The 21,363-nt window shown below is 38.0% G+C and overlaps 1 protein-coding gene across 2 annotated transcripts in view; it reads left to right on the top strand.

The window, feature by feature from the left end:
• UBAP1 (ubiquitin associated protein 1) overlaps positions 1-21,363 on the top strand; it is a 59,635-nt gene that overhangs the window by 13,023 nt on the left and 25,249 nt on the right. For both annotated transcript variants that reach the window (XM_037151595.2, XM_037151594.2), the window contains exon 2: positions 17,586-17,626. In XM_037151595.2, coding sequence (XP_037007490.1) covers positions 17,624-17,626 — 3 coding nt within the window. In that variant the 5' untranslated portion in view covers positions 17,586-17,623. The remainder of the gene's footprint in view (positions 1-17,585; positions 17,627-21,363) is intronic.

The following is a 21,363-nucleotide window of genomic DNA, read 5'->3' as shown; positions in this document are numbered from 1 at the left end:
GAAGTCTTTTACTAAAGAAATTACATACCTAGGGTGTGACTATCTACCATGACTTGTCCCGTTAGGAATTTATGATTAGATCACCCTGTGAATTTAATTTTCATAGAACTCCTTTTTGGTCTACACATCTATCCCCCTAACCTCAGTCCTATGGCAACCACCAGTTTGTTCTCTGTTTTCTGGTTCCATTTTGTTTTGTTTGTTCATTTGTTTTGGCTTCTTTTAGATGCCCTATATAAGTAAAATCATACGGTATCTGTTTTCTGTCTTCTGATTTGGTTTGTACTTTTGGTGTTAATATCTGAGAAATCATTGCCTAACCCAAGGTCAGAAAGATTTTCTCTTATGTTTTCTTCTAGAAGGTGTATAGTTTTAGGTTTTACAAAGTCTGTGGTCCATTTTAAAGTAATATTTTTCTACATGTTGTGAGATGTGGAAGGTTGGTTTTATTTTATTTTTTGAATATAGATATTCATTTGTTCTGGTACCTTCTGTGGAAAAGATTACCCTTTCTCTGATGAACTGCTTTTGTAGCTTAAAAATAGTTTGTCCATATATATGTGGATTTATTTTTGGACTCTGTTCTATTCTCTTGCTTTATTTGTCTGTCTTTATGCCAGTATTATACTACCTGATAACTGTAGCTATATAATAAAATTTGAGATCAGGAAGTGTCTCAAAGTGGTTTTGGCTATATAGGTTCTTTGCATCTGTGCGAATTTTAGAATTAGCTTGTCAGAATATCTGCAAAAAGCCTGGTAGGATTTTGTTTGGGATCGTATTGACTATAGATCAATTTGGGGAGAAATAACATCTTAGAAATATTGAGTGTTATGGCGTATTGTCATGGTATATATTTATGTATTTAGGTCTTAATTATAGACTATTTGTTCACCCCCTTCCCCTCCCTTCTACCTGAATTTATATGTTGAAACCTAATTCCAAAGGTGATGGCATTTGGAGGGCCTTTGGAAGGTAATTAGGTCATAAGTGGGGAACCTTTGTGATTGATTCCCTTATAAATGAGGCCCAGGAGAGCTTCCTTGCCCAGTTCCATTGTCTTAGGAGGTTGTAGTGAAAAGATAGCTGTCAGTGAACCAGGAAGCAGGCTCTCACCAGGCACTAGATCTGCTGGTGCATTGATCTTTGACTCCCAGCTCCAGAATTAGAAGAGATACATTTCCGTTTTTTATAGGCCATTGAGTTTATAGTATTTTGTTAAAGTAGCCTGAACAGTTTTAGTTTTCAGTGTACAGATTTTTCACATTTTTTTGTGTGCGAACTCTTATATCCCTAAGAGTTTCATAATTTTTGGTGCTATTGTGAATGGTGATTTTTAACATTTCAATTTGTTTATTGCTAGTATATAAAATGCAGTTAATTATTAAATATCAATCTTAGCCTCCAATCTTAGAAACTTAGATATTAGTTCTAGTATCCTTATGTAGATTCTACTAGGTTTTCTACAGGTCAGGTTGTCTGTGAAGAAAAGACAGATTTTGCTTGCTTATTCCAGTCTGGATACCATTTATTTCTTGTTCATGTCTTATTGCACTGTCTAGAACTTACAGTACAATGTCGAATATCAGTGATGAAAATGGACATCCTTGCCTTATTTCTGAACTTGAGGGAAAAGTCTTTTACTAGGTACGATGTTAACTGTAGGTTTTTTTATTGATGCCCTTTATCAAGTTGAAATAGTTCCCTTCTGTTTTTTTAAATTCTTTTAAATATTTTATTTATTTATTTTTAGAGAGAGGGGAAAGGAAGGAGAAAGAGAGGGAGATAAACATCAATGTGTGAAAGATACATCAGTCTATCATCTCTTGCATGTCCCCAACTGGAGACCTAGCTCACAACCCAGCCATGTGCAGTGACTGGGAATTGAACTGGCGACCCTTTGGTTTGCAGGCTGGTGCTCAGACCACTGAGCCACAGCAGCTGGGTGTAATGTGATTTTTGAAAGAGTTGGAAAGGAGATGATGTTTTGGTTCAGTAAACCTCTTGTTGCTTTTTACATTTTAATGAGTTGGTATTCAACTATAACCAATTTTTATTAAACTATGGGTAATAATGAACTTTGTGTTGAGTTACTAGCTGCTTTTCTTGTAGTGTTAAGTATACCATGTGATTAATAACTTGGTAAAACCTCATTTGCAAGAGTAATTAGTGAGAAAACATACATTACAGCTTCTTGACTTTAAAAATAACTTTCATTTTCTAAGTTTTTTATAAGGCAGGTATTTTTTAATTTTAAGTTTAAGATACTTGTTATTTTTGCCCATTAGCTTTCTGTGTAGGATAAAAACAGGATTTATACATTTGGGCAGTTGCATATTATACCTTTAATCCATCTGGAATTAATTTTGGTAAAGAGTGTGAGATAAGAATCCAGTGTTACTTATTTTCTAGATGGCTACCCAGTTGTCCTATCACTTCACAGATTTTAGATGCAGTTTTACTATATACCAGATTTCCATATTTGTGGTATTTTAGGGATTTCTCTTCTGTTTCATTGATAGTTTCTTTATGTATCAGTACAGCACAGCTTTAAGTACTGTATCTTTTTTTAAAATATATTTTATTGATTATGCTATTACAGTTATTCTATTCCCCCCTTCATTCCCCTCCACCAGAGGGTTTTTTTCCCCTCTGTTGCTTTCTAGATTTTCCCCACTAATTACAAAGTATGTCTGTAAGAAACTTAAAAAGCAAATAGCAGAAAAGAAAAACCAAAAGCCCCACCTGTAAATCCATCACCCAATTATAACTACTATTGTAAGACTGTCTTACCCTGTTTCTATATCTGCATAGGTATTATACTCCTCCTTTTCAAAATAGCAGGGCCCATTATATCCTGCAAGTTAGTGACTCAAATTTAGATTTTTCTTTTTAGCTTTCCATAAGACTGGTATTCAGGAAGAACCTGACTGAAAAATAATGTTCGAGCTTAGTTGAAAGAAGAAATTACTGCATAAAGAAAAGCTTACTGGGGCTATTGAAATGCTCTGCAGTATGAATCAGTGTACTGTTGACCTGTTGTTGGCCTTCCATCTTCGCCAAATATGCTGACAGGCAGCAGCCAATAATAAGAGGGCTTAGTTTTGCAAACACAGAACTTGTAGACAGTGATACTGAAAATAGTGTCTGGCTAATTTTCAGACTTAAAGAGACTGAATATAATATTTCATAACCTCAATTCAGTATTCTCAGCCATATTCTTCACTCAAAATAGAATTCTAATATTATTTTCAAATAAAAATCTACATTTTTTTGTCTAGGTACACCAGTTTACTGATGCAGTACTTGGAAAATTGTTTACTCTGTAGCAAGTTATATTCAATCCACCAACCGTTGTTGAGCTCTTGCTGTATCTGAGGCAGTATTCAAAAGTATATTCTTTTGTTTTTATTATCAGACTCATTTGAGGTAATTATTTTATAAGTGGTGTAAGAAAAATGGTTTCCAGACCTCTGGGTTTCATGGATCATTTAAAAAAAAAAAAAGAGCTGGGGAGGATTAGAGGATTTTGGTTGCTATATGGCCAGCTTTTATTTTGCAAGTAGACATCTTGAAAGTTACGGTGTATAGTAAATGATGCTATCACTTATCTTGAATGCTGAATACTTATTTAATTCTGAAACATGAATATTTCTCCATTATATTCTACCATTACAGATTTATGTGGGGGTGGTTATTCAGTTTACTACCCCCTTTTTAAAAAAGATTTTATTTATTTTTAGAGAGAGGAGGGAGGGAGAAAATAGAGGGAGAGAAACATTGATGTGTGAGAGAAACATCAACTAGTTGCCTCTCTTATGCCTCCAACTGGGAACCTGGCCCACAACCCAGGCATGTGCCCTGACTGGGAATCAAACCAGTAACTTTTCAGTTTGCAGGCAGACACTCAGTCCACTGAGCCACACCAGCCAGGGCTGCTACTCTTATTTTACTGATGAGGGAAGTGAGGCTCCAAAGTGACAGAACTGAGAGAAAGGAAAGCTTTTTCTCATGTAGTATATAGCCTAGAACTGACAATAGTTAAACATGTGATTTTTGTCATATATATGTTGGTATGAGTGCTAGTTGTATGGGTGTTAAGATTTGAAATTTGATGATTCCCGAAGCCATCTTTTTTTTGTAAATTGGAGAATTTCCTGGATTAATTTGTATCTTGGAGAATTCCTTATTGCAGCTCTTGCAGTATTAATGTGACTGTGATAGCTTACTGAGATCCTAAATTGCTATTGTGTATTGGAAAGCTATTTGTAGAGTGTAATTTCATGTAGTAGTAATTTAAGGATGATGGGAGAAAAGGAAGAAAGAAAATGAAAACATAATATAATTGCCCTTGGGCTTACTCTTCCCCTTTTGAAAGGGCCTGAGCCTTCCTAGAATGTTTGTTTTCATCCTCCTGGTCTCCTGTTTTTCTTCCCCTACCCTCTTCAACTTTCCTTGTTTCCATTTCTTACTTCTCTCCTTTTCTTCCGCCTCTTGCACTCTAGCTCCCCCTTCTCTCCCTGAAGGTCTCTTCTTGTTACCTGTTTCATCTCCTTTGTTTTTAGATGTCTTAGTGATTCAAAGTTTAAGTTACCATTTTCTTCCTGTAGTACCTGAACTCAAGTGGCATGGAACTGGCAATATAGAACATTGTTGAAGTTTCTGGTTGCTTCAGGGATTTCTACATTTTCATAGTATGAAAGCTTATGAAAAGAAAACTGTGTGTAATTGTTATTTCTACTTGATACTTTTCCTTTAATAGAAGCATTTATATTTATTTTAGTGGAAATTTATCCTTGCTTATGAAATTTTTTCTCTCTGTGAGCATTTATAGTTTTACACTGGGGGTGAATGTGTTTCCTTCAGCCTTGTTTTATGAACATTTTTTACATAATTAAAGTAATTCAACTTGTAAAAACATTTTAAAGCTTATACTTATTTCCTATTAATATATACTTTCAGTAAACCTTTAATGCCATCATGACCCATCTTCTGTATTTTGCATAATTTAATCATTTTCCAAAATTGAACACTTAAATTATAGAAAGTAACTATAAAATAAATGGATGCAATTAAATATAAGCAGCTTATGAGGAAGCTTATGTATATGTCACTTGATTTTGCTTAGCTGTTTCAGGAAAAAAATTTTGATCCTAAGTAGCTATTCAAATGCCTTTGATCCTTGAGAGACAATGAAGTTTTTACTGCATACCAAACAAAAAAATTTACTGTATTTTTTTATACATTAAGGTTTATAGAAAATATAATAGGAGCTGCATTCAGTAATCATCTTAATATTAGAAAAATCTCTTGAAAATCTACATTTTATCAGCTTTATTGAAGCATGATTTTAAAGAATTTACATTCTTTTATTTAGTAATAAGGAACACTATCTTTTGGTTTTCATTTATTATTTTTATAGAAATTTTGCTTCGTTGAAGATAATATGCATGCTTTAACATGGGGATAGGGAGAGGAGTTTTCAGTTGGCACTTCCCTAGTGAATAAATAATGATGTTGAGCTTCCTAAGTGCTTCTTGATCATTTGTTTATCTTTGGATAATTGACTTCCGAATCCTTTTGCCTATTTTCCAATTGGGTTATTTGTCTTTTGATTATTGAGTTGTAGAGTTATTTATATGTTGTAGATACAGATTCCTTATAAGATATATAATTTGGCCCTGGCTGGTGTAGCTCAGTGGATTGAGCATGGGCATGTGAAACAAAGGGTCTCTGGTTCGATTCCCAGCCAGGGCACATGCCTGGGTTGCAGGCCAGGTCCCCAGTGGGGCCACGTGAGAGGCAACCACACATTGATGTTTCTCTCCCTCTCTTTCTCTCTCCATTCTTTCTCTCTAAAAATAAATAAATAAAATCTTTTAAAAATATTTTAAAAATTTGTATAATAAAAAAAGGTATATAATTTGCAAATAATTTGTCTTATTCTGTGGGTTGTCTTTTGGTAGAGCCTTTTTTTAAAAAGAGTCATGAAGAATCCATTTAAGCCTGGCCAGGTGGCTCAGTTGGAGTGTTGTCTCGTGCACCTAAAAGGTTCAGTCCCCATCAGGGCACATATCTAGATTTCAGATTCAATCCCCAGTCCGAGTGCCTACTGGAGGCAATCGATCAATGTTTCTCTTTCACATTGGTGTTTCTCTCCCTATCCCTCGGCCCCCCTTCTCTCCCTTCCTTCCTCTCTCTCAAATCAATTTTAAAAAAAAAGAATCCTTTTAAATTTGGTGGAACTTCTTTAAAACATCCTTGATGTTAGCTTGTTTGCAAAATTATTAAGTCAGGGGCTCAAGTAGCCTCTCTCTAGCCATTACCTCTTAAAAACAGCTGCTTCTTCAGAGACCTGATATCCAACAATATTAATAAATATTAGGGACACAGAGATGAAAATGCTCATTCCTGTCTGAGTATATTCACAGCTCTCATTGCTGGATGCTTAGATACCACTTCTTTCCCAGCAGAGATTTACAGAAACACATTTCTGGTAAATGCTTATGTGGGAAGGTTGAGGCTGCCAAGAATCTTGCTTTTGGGTTTAAAAATCTCTGTATTGTTATGGTTTATGTACATTATGATGACCCTAAACCCTTTAAGAGCATATGAAATGTTTCTTGTACATATAAAAAGGTCAAATCATTTTCATTATGGCTTGTTGGTTCTATGAAAATTGATGACCCATATACTTTGTAATTTTAACTTTCTATTAACTAGATTATCAACCAGAGTACTTTCCCCACATCATGCTGGAAACTGAAACTTTTAAAGTTTCAAAGAAATAATACCTGTCTGCCATAGAATGTTCAGAATCCATGAAAAGTGTTGTGAATTATTTTCAGCCCTACCACTGAAAGGTAGTCACTTTTCTGATTTTTTTCTTTTTACAAATTTAAAAATATGGCTTCTTTCTTTTGAAATCTGAGAATGCATTATACATAATAATTTTTATCTTTAGAGGAGTTGGGTATATAGTCTTTGTCTTCTACTCAACGTCGTTATTACAAGTCCATAGCAGTTAACTAACTAATAACTATCTATGAGCAACAGAAATGGCATAATTGTTTGCTGTTGACACTTTAAACGTTTACATCCTTGAATGACGCTTGCTGTCAGGTAGGCCTTTAATGTGGGGACATCTAACACTTCTGAGTTCACTAGACATTAGGACTAATATATGCCTCTTTGCTACTGTTATGACTTCCTGCCTAATGTAGAACAGATAGATAAGTTGGAATATAAAATAAGTTAGGGAAATACCTATATGAATTGGTCTTGGCTAAGTTAGAATCAGGAGTGGTCTGTTGGAAATAGTTTGTTTTGTTTGGTAACTGCAGTTAATTTATTATCCTACATATTATAAAAATGAATGAATAAAATTTTCTTTTACCAATACATAAAATTACTAGTTATTTCATTCATAGTAGCTATTATAAAAGTGAAAAGCTGTCACTCATCTGTTTCTTTCCTTTCTTCTATACCTAATTATCATTCTTTAGTTGCATAGCTTACCAAATCCAAATTTAGAGTTACCATGTGTTAAAGATTTTATTTAGTTATTTTTAGAGAGGGGAAGGGAGGGAGGAAGAGAGGGAGATAAACATCAATATTTGAGAGAAACATTGATCGGTTGTTTCTTGCATGCCCAACCACCTCCAACCAGGGACCTGGCCCACAGCCCAGGCATGTGCCCTGACTGGGAATCAGTCTGGTGACCCTTCGGTTTTCAGGATGATGCCCAGCTCACTGAACCACCCCAGTCGGGGATAGAACTATGTTCTTTTGGTAACAATTTTTAAAGATTTTATTTACTTAATTTTGGAGAGAGAGGAAGGGATCTAGAGAGAGAGAGAGAGAAACATTGGTTGGTTGCCTCTTGTACTTTCACAGTAGCCTGGAACCCAGGCATACGCCCTGACAGGGAATTGAACTGGCAGTCTTTCTGCTCGCAGGCTGGAATTTAAGCCACTGGGCCACACCAGCCAGGGCTGATAACAATTTTTTTAAAATTATTTATTTATTTATCTTTAGAGGAGAAGGGAAGGAGAGAGGGAGAGAAACATCAGTGTATGGTTGCCTCTTGTGAGTCCCCCACTGGGAACTGGCCTGCAACCCAGGCGCGTGCCCTGACTGGGAATCGAACTGCGGTGGTTTGGTTTGCAGGCTCGAGCTCAATCCACTGAGCTACACCAGCCAGGGCTGATAACAATTTTATAGATATAATTCACATGCCATACAATTCACCCACTAAGAATATAATTTAATACTGTTTAGTATATTTACAGGAGTTTGGAATAATCATCACTGTTGATTTTAGAACATTTTTATCATGCCATAGAGAAAACCTACTAGTAATTGTGACTGCATTTTAAAAACTATTTTAGATGTGCTCTATGTATGTTAGGTTTAGAAGGTATTTTACCAGGTAAAGACATAGTATTAAGATAATTTATTTGTATTTGTGCTTTTCAACTTGTTTTTTTTCTATTGTATTTATTTTTAAGTTATATCTTACTGGTTATGCTATTATGAAAAATCAGTTGTCCTGATTTTTCTCCCTTTGCCCTCTGCCCCCCTCCACTCAATGCCCCCTATTCCCTCAGGCAATCTGCCACAGTTGTTCATGTCCATGGGTCATGTGTATAAGTTCTTTGGCTGCCCCATTTCCTATACAGTATTTTACATCCCCTTGTAAAGTTGTACTTTACAGAAAGCTGTACTTTACAGCTCTTCTACAACTACCTATTTGTACTGCTTAATACCCTCACCCCTTCACCCATTCTCCCCTTTCCCCTTCTCATCTGGCAGCCTTCCAGTAACTAACTTCTTTTCTCTTGCTTTTAAGTGTCTCTTTATCTTTAACCTTTGGCCTTTTAATAATGATGCGTCTTGGAATGGGCCTCTTTACATCCATCATAATTGGGACTCTGCACTTCCTGGACTTGCATGTCTATTTCCTTCAACAGTTTAGGAAAGTTTTCTTTCACTATTTTTTCAGATAGATTTCCAATTTCTTGCCCTTTCTCTTCTTCTGGCACCCCTATGAGGCGAATGTTGGAACATTTGAAGTTGTCCCAGAGGCTCTTCAGACTATCCTCATTTTGGGGAGGATTCTTTTTTCTGTTTGTTCTGCATGGTAGTTTTTTGCTTCCTTATGTTCCAGATCATTGGTTTGATTCTTGGCTTCATCCATTCTACTGTCGTTTCCCTGTAAATTGTTCTTTATTTCAGTTAGTGTATCCATCATTTCTGATGGGGTCTTTTTTATGCTGTTGAGGTCCTCACTACATTCCTTGAGCATCCTTATAACCAGTTTTGAACTCTGCATCAGATAGATTGCTTATCTCTATTTCATTTAGCTCATTTTCTGGAGTTTTGATCTGTTCTTTCATTTGGGCCATGATTCTTTGTCTCCTTGTTTTGGCAGCCTCCCTGTATTGTTTCTATGTGTTAGATAGAGCTGCTTTGACTCCATGTCTTGGTAGTGTGGCCTAATGAAGTAGATATCCTGTAGGGTCCAGTGGCACAGCCTCCCTTGTCACCCAAGCTAGGTGCTTGAGGTGCACACTTCGTGTGAGCTGAATACACCCTCCTCTTGTAATGGAGACTTGGTTGTGGTTGGCAGATCAGTAGGAATTTCCCCAGGTCAGTCAGCCTCAAGGACTGGCTCTGACCTCATACCACCAACCTCCATCCTCCTTGGAGGATCAGCTGTTCAGGGGAAGAATGGTGGTGCTCTCATGTGGTCTGTAACTGTCCACTGGGTGCATTTGCCTTGGTATTACCTGGGTGATGCAGGCCGAGGTCAGCCCCCACCTATGTTTTGCCCAAGGCATCCTGCTTGAGCTGTAAAGCAATCTGAGATGGCTGCTACTTGTGCTGGGCTTGAGAGTCCCAGGTGAAGCCAAGCTGTGACTCTACTCTGACTGCCGCTAGGGCTCTCTGAAGCCAGCTGTTGCTTGTTTGATAGGATTTAGGACCCAAGACCAGCCATTCTGATGGAAAAGCAGCTTGGGTGGGCCCCTAACTTGGTTGGGGTGGAGCCTCTGTGGATCTCCAAGGTAGGTCACACTGTATCAGCCAGGTGGATGGAGTCTCAGATATGGCACCAGCCTACTGGTTCTGTGGAGGAAGGGCTCAGCAAAGGCCTCTGTTTGCCCAGTGACAGACACTTCAGTCTCTCCCTGTACACCACTGATGACCTTCCAGCTGCCACCTGTGCTGGTGCTCAGAGGGAACAAGTCCATGTGTGAGTTCCCCAGGAGGAACTGCTTAGGGCTCCAGCAGCCTCCTCCACCAACTCAATCTCCTCTGGTTTTTACAGCCAGAAGTTGTGAGGACCTACATTCCTGACACTGGAATCCGGGGAGGGGGTGGTGTTGGTATGGGTTCTGGCCTCCTTGCTCCCCAGGTATTCCTTTTAAGTTTTTGTCCATGTGGGTGTGGGGCCAGCCTGTTGTGCATATGCAACCCTTCTACCTGTTTGGATGGATGTGGTTTCTTTCAGTTCTCTAGTTTACAGACTTTCAACTTGATTTTGCAGTTGTTAGACTTCTGCTCAACTCAGTTTTGGACATTCTAGAGTGATGGTTGTTATATATTTTTGTCCTAATTTTGATGGGGTTGTAGGAAGAAGTGAGCCATGTCTGCCTACATCACCATCTTCACCGGAAGTCTCAAGTTGTCTTTTTTTTATGGAATTTTTAAAAAGTATATTTTATTGATTGTGCTATTACAGTTTCATTTTTTTCTCACCTTCTTCCTTCCAGCATCCTCGCCCCTTAGTTCATGTCCATGGGTCATACATATCAGTTCTTTTCGTTTTCGTTTCTTGTACTATTCTTAACCTCCTGCTGTCTGTTTTGAACTTACCAACTATTTCTTATTCCCTGAACCTTTTCTCCCATTCTTCGTCCCCCACACCACTGATATCCCTCCATGTGATCTCTTTTTCTGTGATACTGTTCCTGTCTAGTTGTTAGCTTAGTTTTTGTTTATTGTTTAGGTTTTGTTGTTGATAGTTGTTTGTTGTTATTTTACTGTTTATAGCTTTGATCTTTTTCTTAGATAAAAGTTCCTTTAACATTTCATATAATCAGGGCTTGGTGATGTGAACTTTACCTTATCTGGGAAGCATTTTATTTGCCCTTCCATTCTAAATGATAGCTTTGCTGGATAGGGTAATCTTAGATGCAGGTATTTGCTTCTCATAACTTGGAATATTTCTTCCCAGCCCCTTCTTGCGTGTAAGGTTTCTTTTGAGAAATCAGCTAATAGTCTTATGGGAATTCCTTTGTAGGTAAATGTCTCCTTTTCTCTTGATGCTTTTAAGATTCTCTCCTTATCTTCAATCTTGGGTAATGCAGTTGTAATTACGATGTGTCTTGGTATGTTCTTCTTTGAGTCCAACTTTTTTGGGACACTCTACTTCCTGGACTTGTATGTCTGTTTACTTTGCTAGAGCGGGGATGTTTTCTTTCATAATTTTTTCAAGTAACTTTTCAATTTCTTGCTTTTCATCTTCTTATTCTGGCACCCCTATGATTAAGATGTTGGAACGTTTGAAGTTGTCCCAGAGGTTTGTAAACCTCTCCTCATTTTTTTGCATTCTTGTTTCTTCATTCTGTTCTGGTTGAATGTTTATTTCTTCCTTCCATTCCAAGTTGTTGATTTGAGTCCTGGTTGCCTTCCCTTCATTGCCAGTTCCCATTATATTTTCTTCATTTCACTTTGCATAGCCTTCACTGTTTCCTCTATTTTCATCCGTATTCAATCATTTCTGTGAGCATCCTGATTATCAGTGTTTTGAACTCTGCATCAGCTAGGTTGGCTATCTCCTCGTGGCTTAGTTCTTTTTCTGGAGTTCTGATCTGTTCTTTTATCTGGGCCATATTTCTTTGTCTTAGAGCACCTGTTACATTGTAAGGAGTGGAGCCTTAGGTATTTGCCAGGGTGGGGCAACCTACTTCATTGCCTTGTGGTGCTGTATGTGGGGTGGGGTTAAAGAGGGAACAGTGCCGCTTGCTTGACTCTTGTCCTTCTTTCACTCACTTTCCCCACTACCCACAATCGTATTAAGTCTTTCTGGTGTTGATTCCTGGGTGGGTGGGTTTGTGTATGATCTAGGAACCCTTGAGCCCCTCCAATGGACACACTCATGAGACTGAGAGTTTCTCCCACTGTTGAAACCCTGACTGGTTTTTACATCCAGAGGTTTTGAAGCTTTATTTCCTGTGCTTGAACCCTGCGTTGGGTGGTCTGTCTTGCTCCCCAGTTATTCCTCTCAGTTTCTCTGCTTGTGAATGTGGGCCTGCCTGGTCTTCCAGCCACTGCCTTTCTTCTTGTCTTCACATGCTGCCTGTCTCCACCCCTCCTACCAGTCTGGGTGTATGTTTCTTAATTCCTAGGTGGTTGGCCTTTCATACATTTTGGTTCTCTGGTAGTTCTGGTTGTTTTTTGTTTTTAAATTGGTTGTTGTCCTTCTTTTGGTTGTGAGGAAGCGAAGTCTCTCTACTTATGCCTCCATCTTGGCTGGAAGTCTCTTTTTATAAACTAAGAGACACTTAAACTGGTTTACTTCAACTTAATTTTTTTTTAAACTTTTTAATGGGGAAGAAATTCATTGTTAGAAACTATGTACATCACCTTGTAAAACCCTTGTCCATCAGGCATATAGCATACAATACAGTAGAATTTGATGGAACTATAGAATTTATCTTGAATTCTGGCATTTAACAGAATGAAACTCATTCCACTAGGATGAGTTAAAATATTACTTATATTATTCAGTGATTCTGTTTTTTAAAAGATTTTTTTAAACATTTTATTTATTTATCTTTAGAGGGAAAGGGAAGGAGAGAAGGAGAGAAATATCAATGTATGGTTGCCTCTCGTGAGTCCCCTGTTGGGAACTGGCCTGCAACCCAGGCATGTGACCTTACTGGGAATCGAACCATGATCGTGTGGTTTGCAGACCTGTGCTCAATCCACTGAGCTACACAAGCCAGGGTTGTTTTTTTAAAGATTTTTTAAAAATTTATTTTTAGACAGAGGGGGAGGGAGAGAGAGGGGGACAGAAGTATCAATGTGTGGTTGCCTCTTGTGTGCTCCCTACTGGGGACCTGGCCTGCAACCCAGGCATGTGCCCTGACTGGGAATTGGACCAGTGACCCTTTGGTTCTTGGGAGGATGCTCAATCCATTGAGCCATACCAGTGAGGGCCAGTGATTCTATTTCATTTAATTTCAGTGTGATGGGTATATGTAAGGGGCGATACCCCACCCTAAAAAAGGGAATTATCTTCTGGAGGGTGCACCCCTTGTAGTACAGGCTACCTTGCTAGGTGGGTGTTCTAGGAATCCATCAGTGTATCGATTGGCATTGCTGTGAGAGGCTGCATTTACCTTCAGTGAATTTGTTCGGAGACTTTAAATGTGTTTGCCTATTTTGTGATCTGTGATTCGCTAGCACATCTGCCCACACCATGCTGAGTGTTTAGCAATTTTAAGTCAAAAGTGGCATGACCCCTGTCCCCAGTTTTATCCTAACTGACTTTTTTTGTTTCCATGGATGAAAAAAGCCCTCAAAGGGACACGTTTTGCCAGTTTGGAAGATGTGAAATAAAATAATGGCAGGCACATTAAAAGGCAACCAACGAGTTCAAAAACTTTTGAGCAGTGGAAGATACATCTTACATAGGTGTGTTGCATCAAATGGAGAGTACTTTGAAGGTGACTGAAGTCACCTTCATGAAAGAATAAATACACAATGTTTTATAAATAAAAGTTTTTGGTAATCACCCCCTTGTACACCTTTTAAAACATTGAAATATAGTTTACATATAAACTATATATAGTATAATTTACTGTTTAATTTTTAGGTCTATGAATGGTGACAAAAACTTAGAGTTAGTTAACCAGTAGTACAATTAAATATAAAATAGCTCCATCCACCTAAAAAATTCCTGTGTTCCTTTAAAAATTTTTTTTCTTTCTTTTTTTCCCTAGAGAGAGGAGAAGGGGAATAGGAAGAGAGGGAGAAACACATTGATGTGAGGTTGCCTTTGCACATGCCCCAAATAGGGAATGAACCTGAAACCTAGGCATGTGCCCTGACCAGGAATCTAATTGGCCACCTTTTGGTTTACAGGACAATGTCCATTTTGTTGAGCCACACTCAATAAGTGACACTGGTCAGGGCCCTGTGTTCCATTTCATAGTCAGTTCCTTTTGCTACTATCAGTCGCTGGTAGCTTAATTAATTTTCTGTCCTCAATTCAGAATATTGTAAATGGAATCACATAGTATGCAATATTTTGAGTCTGGCTTTGTTCACTTGCCATGATGCATTTGTGATTCATCCATGTTGTTGTGATGTGTGTCAGTATACCACATACAATTTACCCATTTAAAATGTACAATTCAGTTGCTCAGTGGATTGAGCATGGGCCAGTGAACCAAAGGGTCGCTGGTTCAATTCCCAGTCTAGGGCACATACCCGGGTTACAGGCCAGGTCCTCAGTAGGGGGCATGCAAGAGGCAGCCACACATTGATGTTTCTTTCTCTCTTCTCTCTCTCTGTCTGAAATAAATAAAAATCTTTAAAACAAAAGTACAATATTGTGATTTTAAGTACATTAAGTTGTGCAATCATCACTACAGTAACTTTTATAAAACATTTTAGTCATCCCAGAAAAGTCTTTGTAGCCCTTAGCCATAATCTTAACACCCCCCTGACTTTTTATATATGGTACAAGGCATGAATTGAAGGTTTTGTTGTGTTATTGCATATGAATGTTTGACACCATTTGTTGAGAAGATTGACCTTCCTCTTTTGAAATGCCTTTGCGCCTTTGTTAAAATCAGTTGGATGCCCATGTTCCAGCCATGATGGAGGCGATGGAAGCACAGGCAGAAATGCTTCTCTTCTTCTCACAGCCAAAAGAAGGATAACTACTAATTTTAAAAACAAAGAACAACCAGAACTGCCAGAATCATTTGCGTGAAAATACAGGAACCAGAGAGTTAAAGAAACATTCAACCAGTTTGGTGTACCTGGACAAAGAATTATGGCTCAAATGAAAGAGCAGATCAAAACTCTGGGAAAAAAGTAAGCAACAAGGAGATAGCCAGCCTATCAGACGTAGAGTTCAAAACATTCCAATCAGAATGCTCCCAGAAATGATTGAACTTGGTCGCAAAATGAAGGACTAAATGAAGGCTATACAAAGTGAAACAAAGGGAAATACACAGGGAATCAACAGTGAAGGGAAGGAAACTGGGACTCAAATAAATGATTTGGAACAAAAGGAAGAAGTAAGCATCCAACCAGAATAGAATGGAGAAACAAGAATGCAAACAAATGAGGAGAGCTTAGGAACCTCTGGGACAACTTTAAGCCTTCCAACATCTGAGTCATGGGGGTGCTGGAAGGAGAAGAAGAAGAGAGCAAGACATTGAAAACTTATTTGAAAAAAAAGTGAAGGAAAATGTCTGCAATCTGGCAAAGGAACTAGACTTTCAGAAAGTTCAGGAAGCTCAGAGTCCCAAAGAATTTGGACCCGAAGAAGCACACGCCAAAGCACATCATAATTATTTTACCCAAGACCAAAGATAAGGAGAGAATCTTCAAAGTAGCAAGAGAAGAGAGAGTTAACTACAAAGGAGTTCCCCTAAGACTGTCAGGTGATTTCTCAAAAGAAACCTTACAGGCGAGAAGGGGCTGGAAAAAAGTATTGGAAGTTGTGAAAGGCAAGGACCTACCTCCAGGATTATTCTATTACTCTATCCAGCAAAGCTATCATTTAGAATGGAAGGGCAAATAAAGTGCTTCCCAGATAAAGTCAAGTTAAAGGAGTTCATCATCACCAAGCCCTTATTATGTGAAATGTTAAAGGGACTTATTTAAGAAATAAAAGATAAAAAAACTATGAACAGTAAAATGACAACAAACTCACAGCTATCAACAACTGAAACTAAAAAACAAAAACAAAACTTAAGCAAACAACTAGAACAGGAACAGAATCACAGAAATGGAGATCACAAGGAGGGTTATCAGTGGGGAGTGGAGAGGAGAATGGGAACAGTACAGAGTATAAGAAGCATAATAGGCAGGCACAAAATAGATGGGGGAGGTTAAGAATAGTATGGGAAATGGAGAAGCCAAATAATTTATATCTACAACACATGGACTCAAATGAAGCAGTGGGAAAGCTGGATGGTGAGTGCAGGGAGGAGGGTGATAAAGGGGAGAAAAAATTGGGACAGCTGTAATAGTATAATCAATAAAATATAGTTTAAAAAAATCAAGTGGATGTCCTGACTGGTATGGCTAAGTGTGTTGAGCAACATCCTGCAAATTGAAAGGTTGCTGGTTTGATTCCAGGTCTGGGCACATGCCTGGGTGTCTGCCAGGTTTTCTAGTTGGGGTGTGTACAAGAGGCAACAGATCGAGTTTCTCTCTCTCCCTTTCTCCCTCCTTTTTCCTCTCTCTAAAAATAAATATTTTTAAAAAGAAAAGCATTGACTATATGTGTATGAGTCTATTTCTGGACTCTGTTCTGTTGGTCTGTGTGATAGCTTTATACCATTTCCACACTTTCTTAGTTATTGTAGCTTAATAGTAAGTCTTGAAATTAGATGGTAAATTTTGCAGCTTTGTTCTTCTTCAAAATTATTTTGGCTATTTTATTTCCTTTGCCTTTCCGTGTAAATTTTAAAATCAGCCTGTCAGTTTGCTTCAAAAAAAATCCTGTGCAGATTTTCAGTGATTTTCATGTCAGGTACAGTATATTCACTTGGAAAAAAACTTCCAGTGGAAAATAAATCATTTTCACTATGATTCCTTGCATTTTGCTATAATGCAGGCTATGAAACACTGCCATAAATTCATATACTTAGCCTTAATTTTAAGAAGTTTTGTTTTGCTTATGTCTTAGGTAAGTTAAAGGTATAAACAACATACCATCTCAAGGGAGATAAACTTGAAGAGCTCAGAGTATTTATGCAAGACTTTGTACCTACTTATCTAAGGGTTGAAAGTGCAAAGATAATATTAAGCTAGGTGTGTGGCTTTATGATTTTTTTCCCTTTGTTTCTTTAAAAATTTTGTACAAAATTAAAACAGTACAAAAGATTGTCATTCATTCCTCACTTCAGAAATTTCAGTCTTAACAGTTATAGTTAATTGACAGTAAAAGTTGTAATTTTGCATAACTGAATAAATGGAATATCTTCTTTGGTCTATTATTGACATAGTTTATATCAGGAAGATATGTACTTAATAATTTTTTCTTTTGACATTTCGCATGTAAATTGGTCAGTGGCTAGTATACTACTGTCATTTTTCCCCTCAGAACATGTAGATTTAAAAAATGTTTAATTTTTCTCTAGAAAGCTAATTTCTCCCCCTTTCTGCTTTCTATTTTGAGACTTTAGGACTGAGAAGTTTGAAGATTCTATCAGTTCTGTCACCTTTTAGTCTTCTGAGTTTTTTTTTTTATAGCCTAAATTTTCTTGTAATGATTCATTTATATTCCTTCAAGGCATCATGAGCTTAAGAAATATTTCTTTGTTTTTCAGGTTCTAAATGGCTTCTAAGAAGTTGGGTGCAGATTTTCATGGTAAGTAGACTTATCCTGCTTTAAGTTTTGATTTGATCAGAGAGTTTGAAGTCACTTAAGTGCTTAGCATGTTTTTAATTTAAATGAGCAGCTTGAGAACAGTAAAATTGCACAACAGGGTAGCATACACATTCTGTAGGACTTCAGATAACTCATATGTTCAATATATAATTTTTACTTTGGTATTTTTATTTCAATTACAATGTATATTCAATATTATTCTGTATTAGTTTTTAGTGTACAGCATAGTGGTTAGATAATCATATACTTTACAAAGTGGTCCTCTTGATATTTCACATACCCACCTGGCCCTATACAGAGTTATTGACTCTGTACATACAATATTATTGACTATATTCCTGATTCTGTAATTTACATTCCTGTGACTGTTCTGTAGCTACCAGTTCGTACTTATTAATCCCTTCACCTTTTCCACCCAGCCCCCAACCCCTCTGACAACTGTCAGTCTGTTCTCTGTATCCATGAGTCTGTTTCTATTTTGTTTATATTCTTCTTTAGTTTCCACATATAAGTGAAATCATTTGGTATTTGTCTTTCTCTGTCTAACTCATTTTGTTAAGTATAATACTCTCTAGATCCATCCATGCTGTTGCAAAAGATAAAACTTCATTATTTTTATGGTTAAGTAGTATTCCACTGTGTATATGTACCACAGGTTTTTTTATCTACTCATCTATTTATGGGCACTTGGGTTGCTTCCATATCTTGGCTATTGTAAGTAATGCATCAATGAACATAGGGGTGCATATATTCTTTCAGGATAGGTGGCCATCTTCAAGGCTGCTTCGACCAAGTGAAGAGAGTTTATATGATACTCTACCTTTTTGTATGATCAGTTGGTTAGGGTGTATCTGCTAGGTTTCTCTACTCTAAAGGTTACTATTTTTCTCTTCCCATACTCTATGCAATAGAAGTCAGTCACTAAATCCAGCCTACATTTTCTTTTATTTATCTTTAGATGGGGAAGGGAAGGAGAGAGGGAGATAAATATCAATGTATGGTTGCCTCTCATGTGTCCCCTGCTGGGAACTGGCCTGAAACCCAGGCATGTGCCCTGACTGGGAATTGAACCTTGATCCTTTGGCTCGCAGGCCCGCACTCAGTCCACTGAGCTATGCCAGCCAGGGCACAGCCTACATTTAAAAAAAAAAAGAAATTAAGGTAAGCTCTGGTAGCTCAGTTGGCTAGAGTGTCATTCTGATACACAAAAGTTGCAGGTCTATCACAAGTCAGGGCATATACAAGAATACAGTAATGAATGCATAAATGAGTGGAACAACAAACCAATAGTTCTCTCTCTCTCAAATCAATAAATAAAAAAATTTAAAAATTATAATAAAAAGAAAAAAATTGTTATCCATTAGGTAATAAAAAAGTGACTGATGAGTCTAAGAGTTCTGATATGAAGGCAGCTAAAGAATTTTTGGAAACTCTAGATGTGCTGATTGTGGAGGAAAATTACTTGCCAGAGCAAATATTCAGTATAGATGAAACCTCCACATTCCGGAAACAGATGTCTGAAAGGACTTTCATCTATTAAGGAGGCCAAGTCCATACCAAGTTTCAAGGCTTCTAAGGACAGGATGACAGTCTTGCCTGGGGCAATGTTGCAGGCTATAAATTGAAACTGTTTGTGACCTGGCACAGTGAGAACCCCAGGGCCTTCAGGCATATCAGTAAGCACATGCTGCCAGTATAGTACAGGAACAGTAAGAAGTCATGGATGACCCAGCTCCTCTTCCAAGATGCTCTTCGGAATTGTTGTGCCCATGAAATGGAGATGTACTATTTAGAAAATAACATACCTTTCAAGATTTTGCATGTTGTTGGTAATGCTTTTGGACATTCTCCTTTTATTGGTGATCTTTATCCCCAAATCAAAGTGGTGGTTCTCCCTCCAAATTGCACTCTTAGATCCAGTCAATGGGTAAAGGAGTTAAAGCAGCTTTTAAAGCCTCCCACCTGAGGAGGACCTTTGCCCAGGCTATTGCTGAAATTGAGGAAGACACTGATGCAATTCTGGGAGGATTACAACATTTATGACTGCATCAAGAACCTTGCTTGAGCTTGGGGTGGTGTCACCAACAAGTGTGAATGACATGTGGAAGAGGACACTCAAGAGGTTCATCTGTGACTTCAAAGGATTTGCCAAGCATGAGGAAGTTGCAGAAATCAACAAGGCTGTGGTTGAGATGGCAAACAAGTTTAACCTGGGTGTGGATGAAGGTGACACTGAGGAGCTCCTAGAGGTGATTCCTGAGTAATTGACTAAGGAGGAATTGTTAGAACTGGAACAGCAATGAGTAGCTGAAGAAGAGGCAAGAGAGAAACTGCAGGAGAAGAAATAGAAGAACCCCCAGGAAAATTCACAATGGATCATTTAGCAAAAGGTTTTTCACCTGGCCAGCATGGCTCAGTTGGGTGGAGTGTCATTCTATAGACCAAAGGGTTGCAGGTTTGATTCTCAGGTTTCAGGTTTTGATCCCCTGTTGTGGTGTGTGTGAAGATAACCAATAATCTATTGAAAGTCAGCTCAGGGGGGTGCAGCTGGATAGGGGGCTGTCCCCTTGCCCACCACATGTTCGTGGGGAACCTGGTGCTAAACCAATTGATATTTCTATCGCTCCCTTTCTCTAAAAGCAATGAAAAAATGTCTTCAGTTGAGGTCTTTAAAAAAGAAGCTTTTACAGTCCCTTGTAAGCTTCTAAAAAGTTGAGAACATAGACTCCCACACTGCAAGGTTTTCATTAAGAGGAGTGTTTATGGTGCATTATCTGCTTAGGAGCAAATCTGTGTTGGAAAAAAGAAACAAACCAAGCAAAGCCACCTGGACATATTTCTGAAAAGACTGACCTCCTCAAGCAGAGCCTGAGCCAGGTCCTTCAGGAGGTGTTCCGGAAGTCAGTATTGTTACCATAGGAAATGACAGCTCCATGGGTGTTATTGCCCCTGAAGGCCTTCCAGTGGGACAAGATGTGGAGGCAGAAGACAGTGACATTGACGATTCCTGACCCTGTGTAGGCCTCGGCAATTGTGTGTTTGTGTCTTAGTTTTTAACAAAAAAGTTTAAAAAGTTAACAATATATTACTGAAGAACGAATTCATTTTAAGTAAGTGCAGCCTAAGGTGTACCTGGTTTATAAATTCTACAGTAACATCCTAGGCCTTTACATTAACTCACTGATCACTCACTGACTCACTCAGAGCAACGTCCAGTCCCACAAACTCCATTCATGGTAAGTGCCCTATACAGGTGTATAATTTTCTATCTTTTATACCATATTTTTATTGTACCTTTTCTACATCTAGATACTTACCATTGTGCTACTTCCTGCTGCCTACAGTATTCAGTGCAGTAACAGGCTTGTAGTCTAGGAGCAGTCAGGCTGTACTGTGGAGCCTGTGTGTGTGGTGGGCTAGGCTTGTGTGAGTGCACTCTGCAGTGTTCATGCAGTGATGAAATAATCTACTGGTACATTTCTCAGAATGTGTCCCTGTTATTAAGCTACCCATGATTGTATTCAAATGATAGTAAAAGAGGTAGATTTGAAGTTGCCTCTGGATTCCTTTTCCACGGAAAAAGACAGACAAGAACACAGGAAAGACCGTGTGAGAGAAAATAGCAAAAATGAAAAATTTAAATGTAGAATCCTATTTCAAAAGAAAAGCTTTCTATCTCGAAACTTAGGGAACTCTTTTTGATTGATCGAAGTGAA

Source organism: Artibeus jamaicensis, unplaced genomic scaffold, assembly GCF_021234435.1.
Source record: "Artibeus jamaicensis isolate MK-2021 breed Jamaican fruit bat unplaced genomic scaffold, CSHL_Jam_final scaffold_1964, whole genome shotgun sequence".
Lineage (NCBI taxonomy): Eukaryota > Metazoa > Chordata > Mammalia > Chiroptera > Phyllostomidae > Artibeus > Artibeus jamaicensis.
Note: the sequence above shows the minus strand (reverse complement) of the source record. Positions and strands in the feature narration are given on the sequence as shown.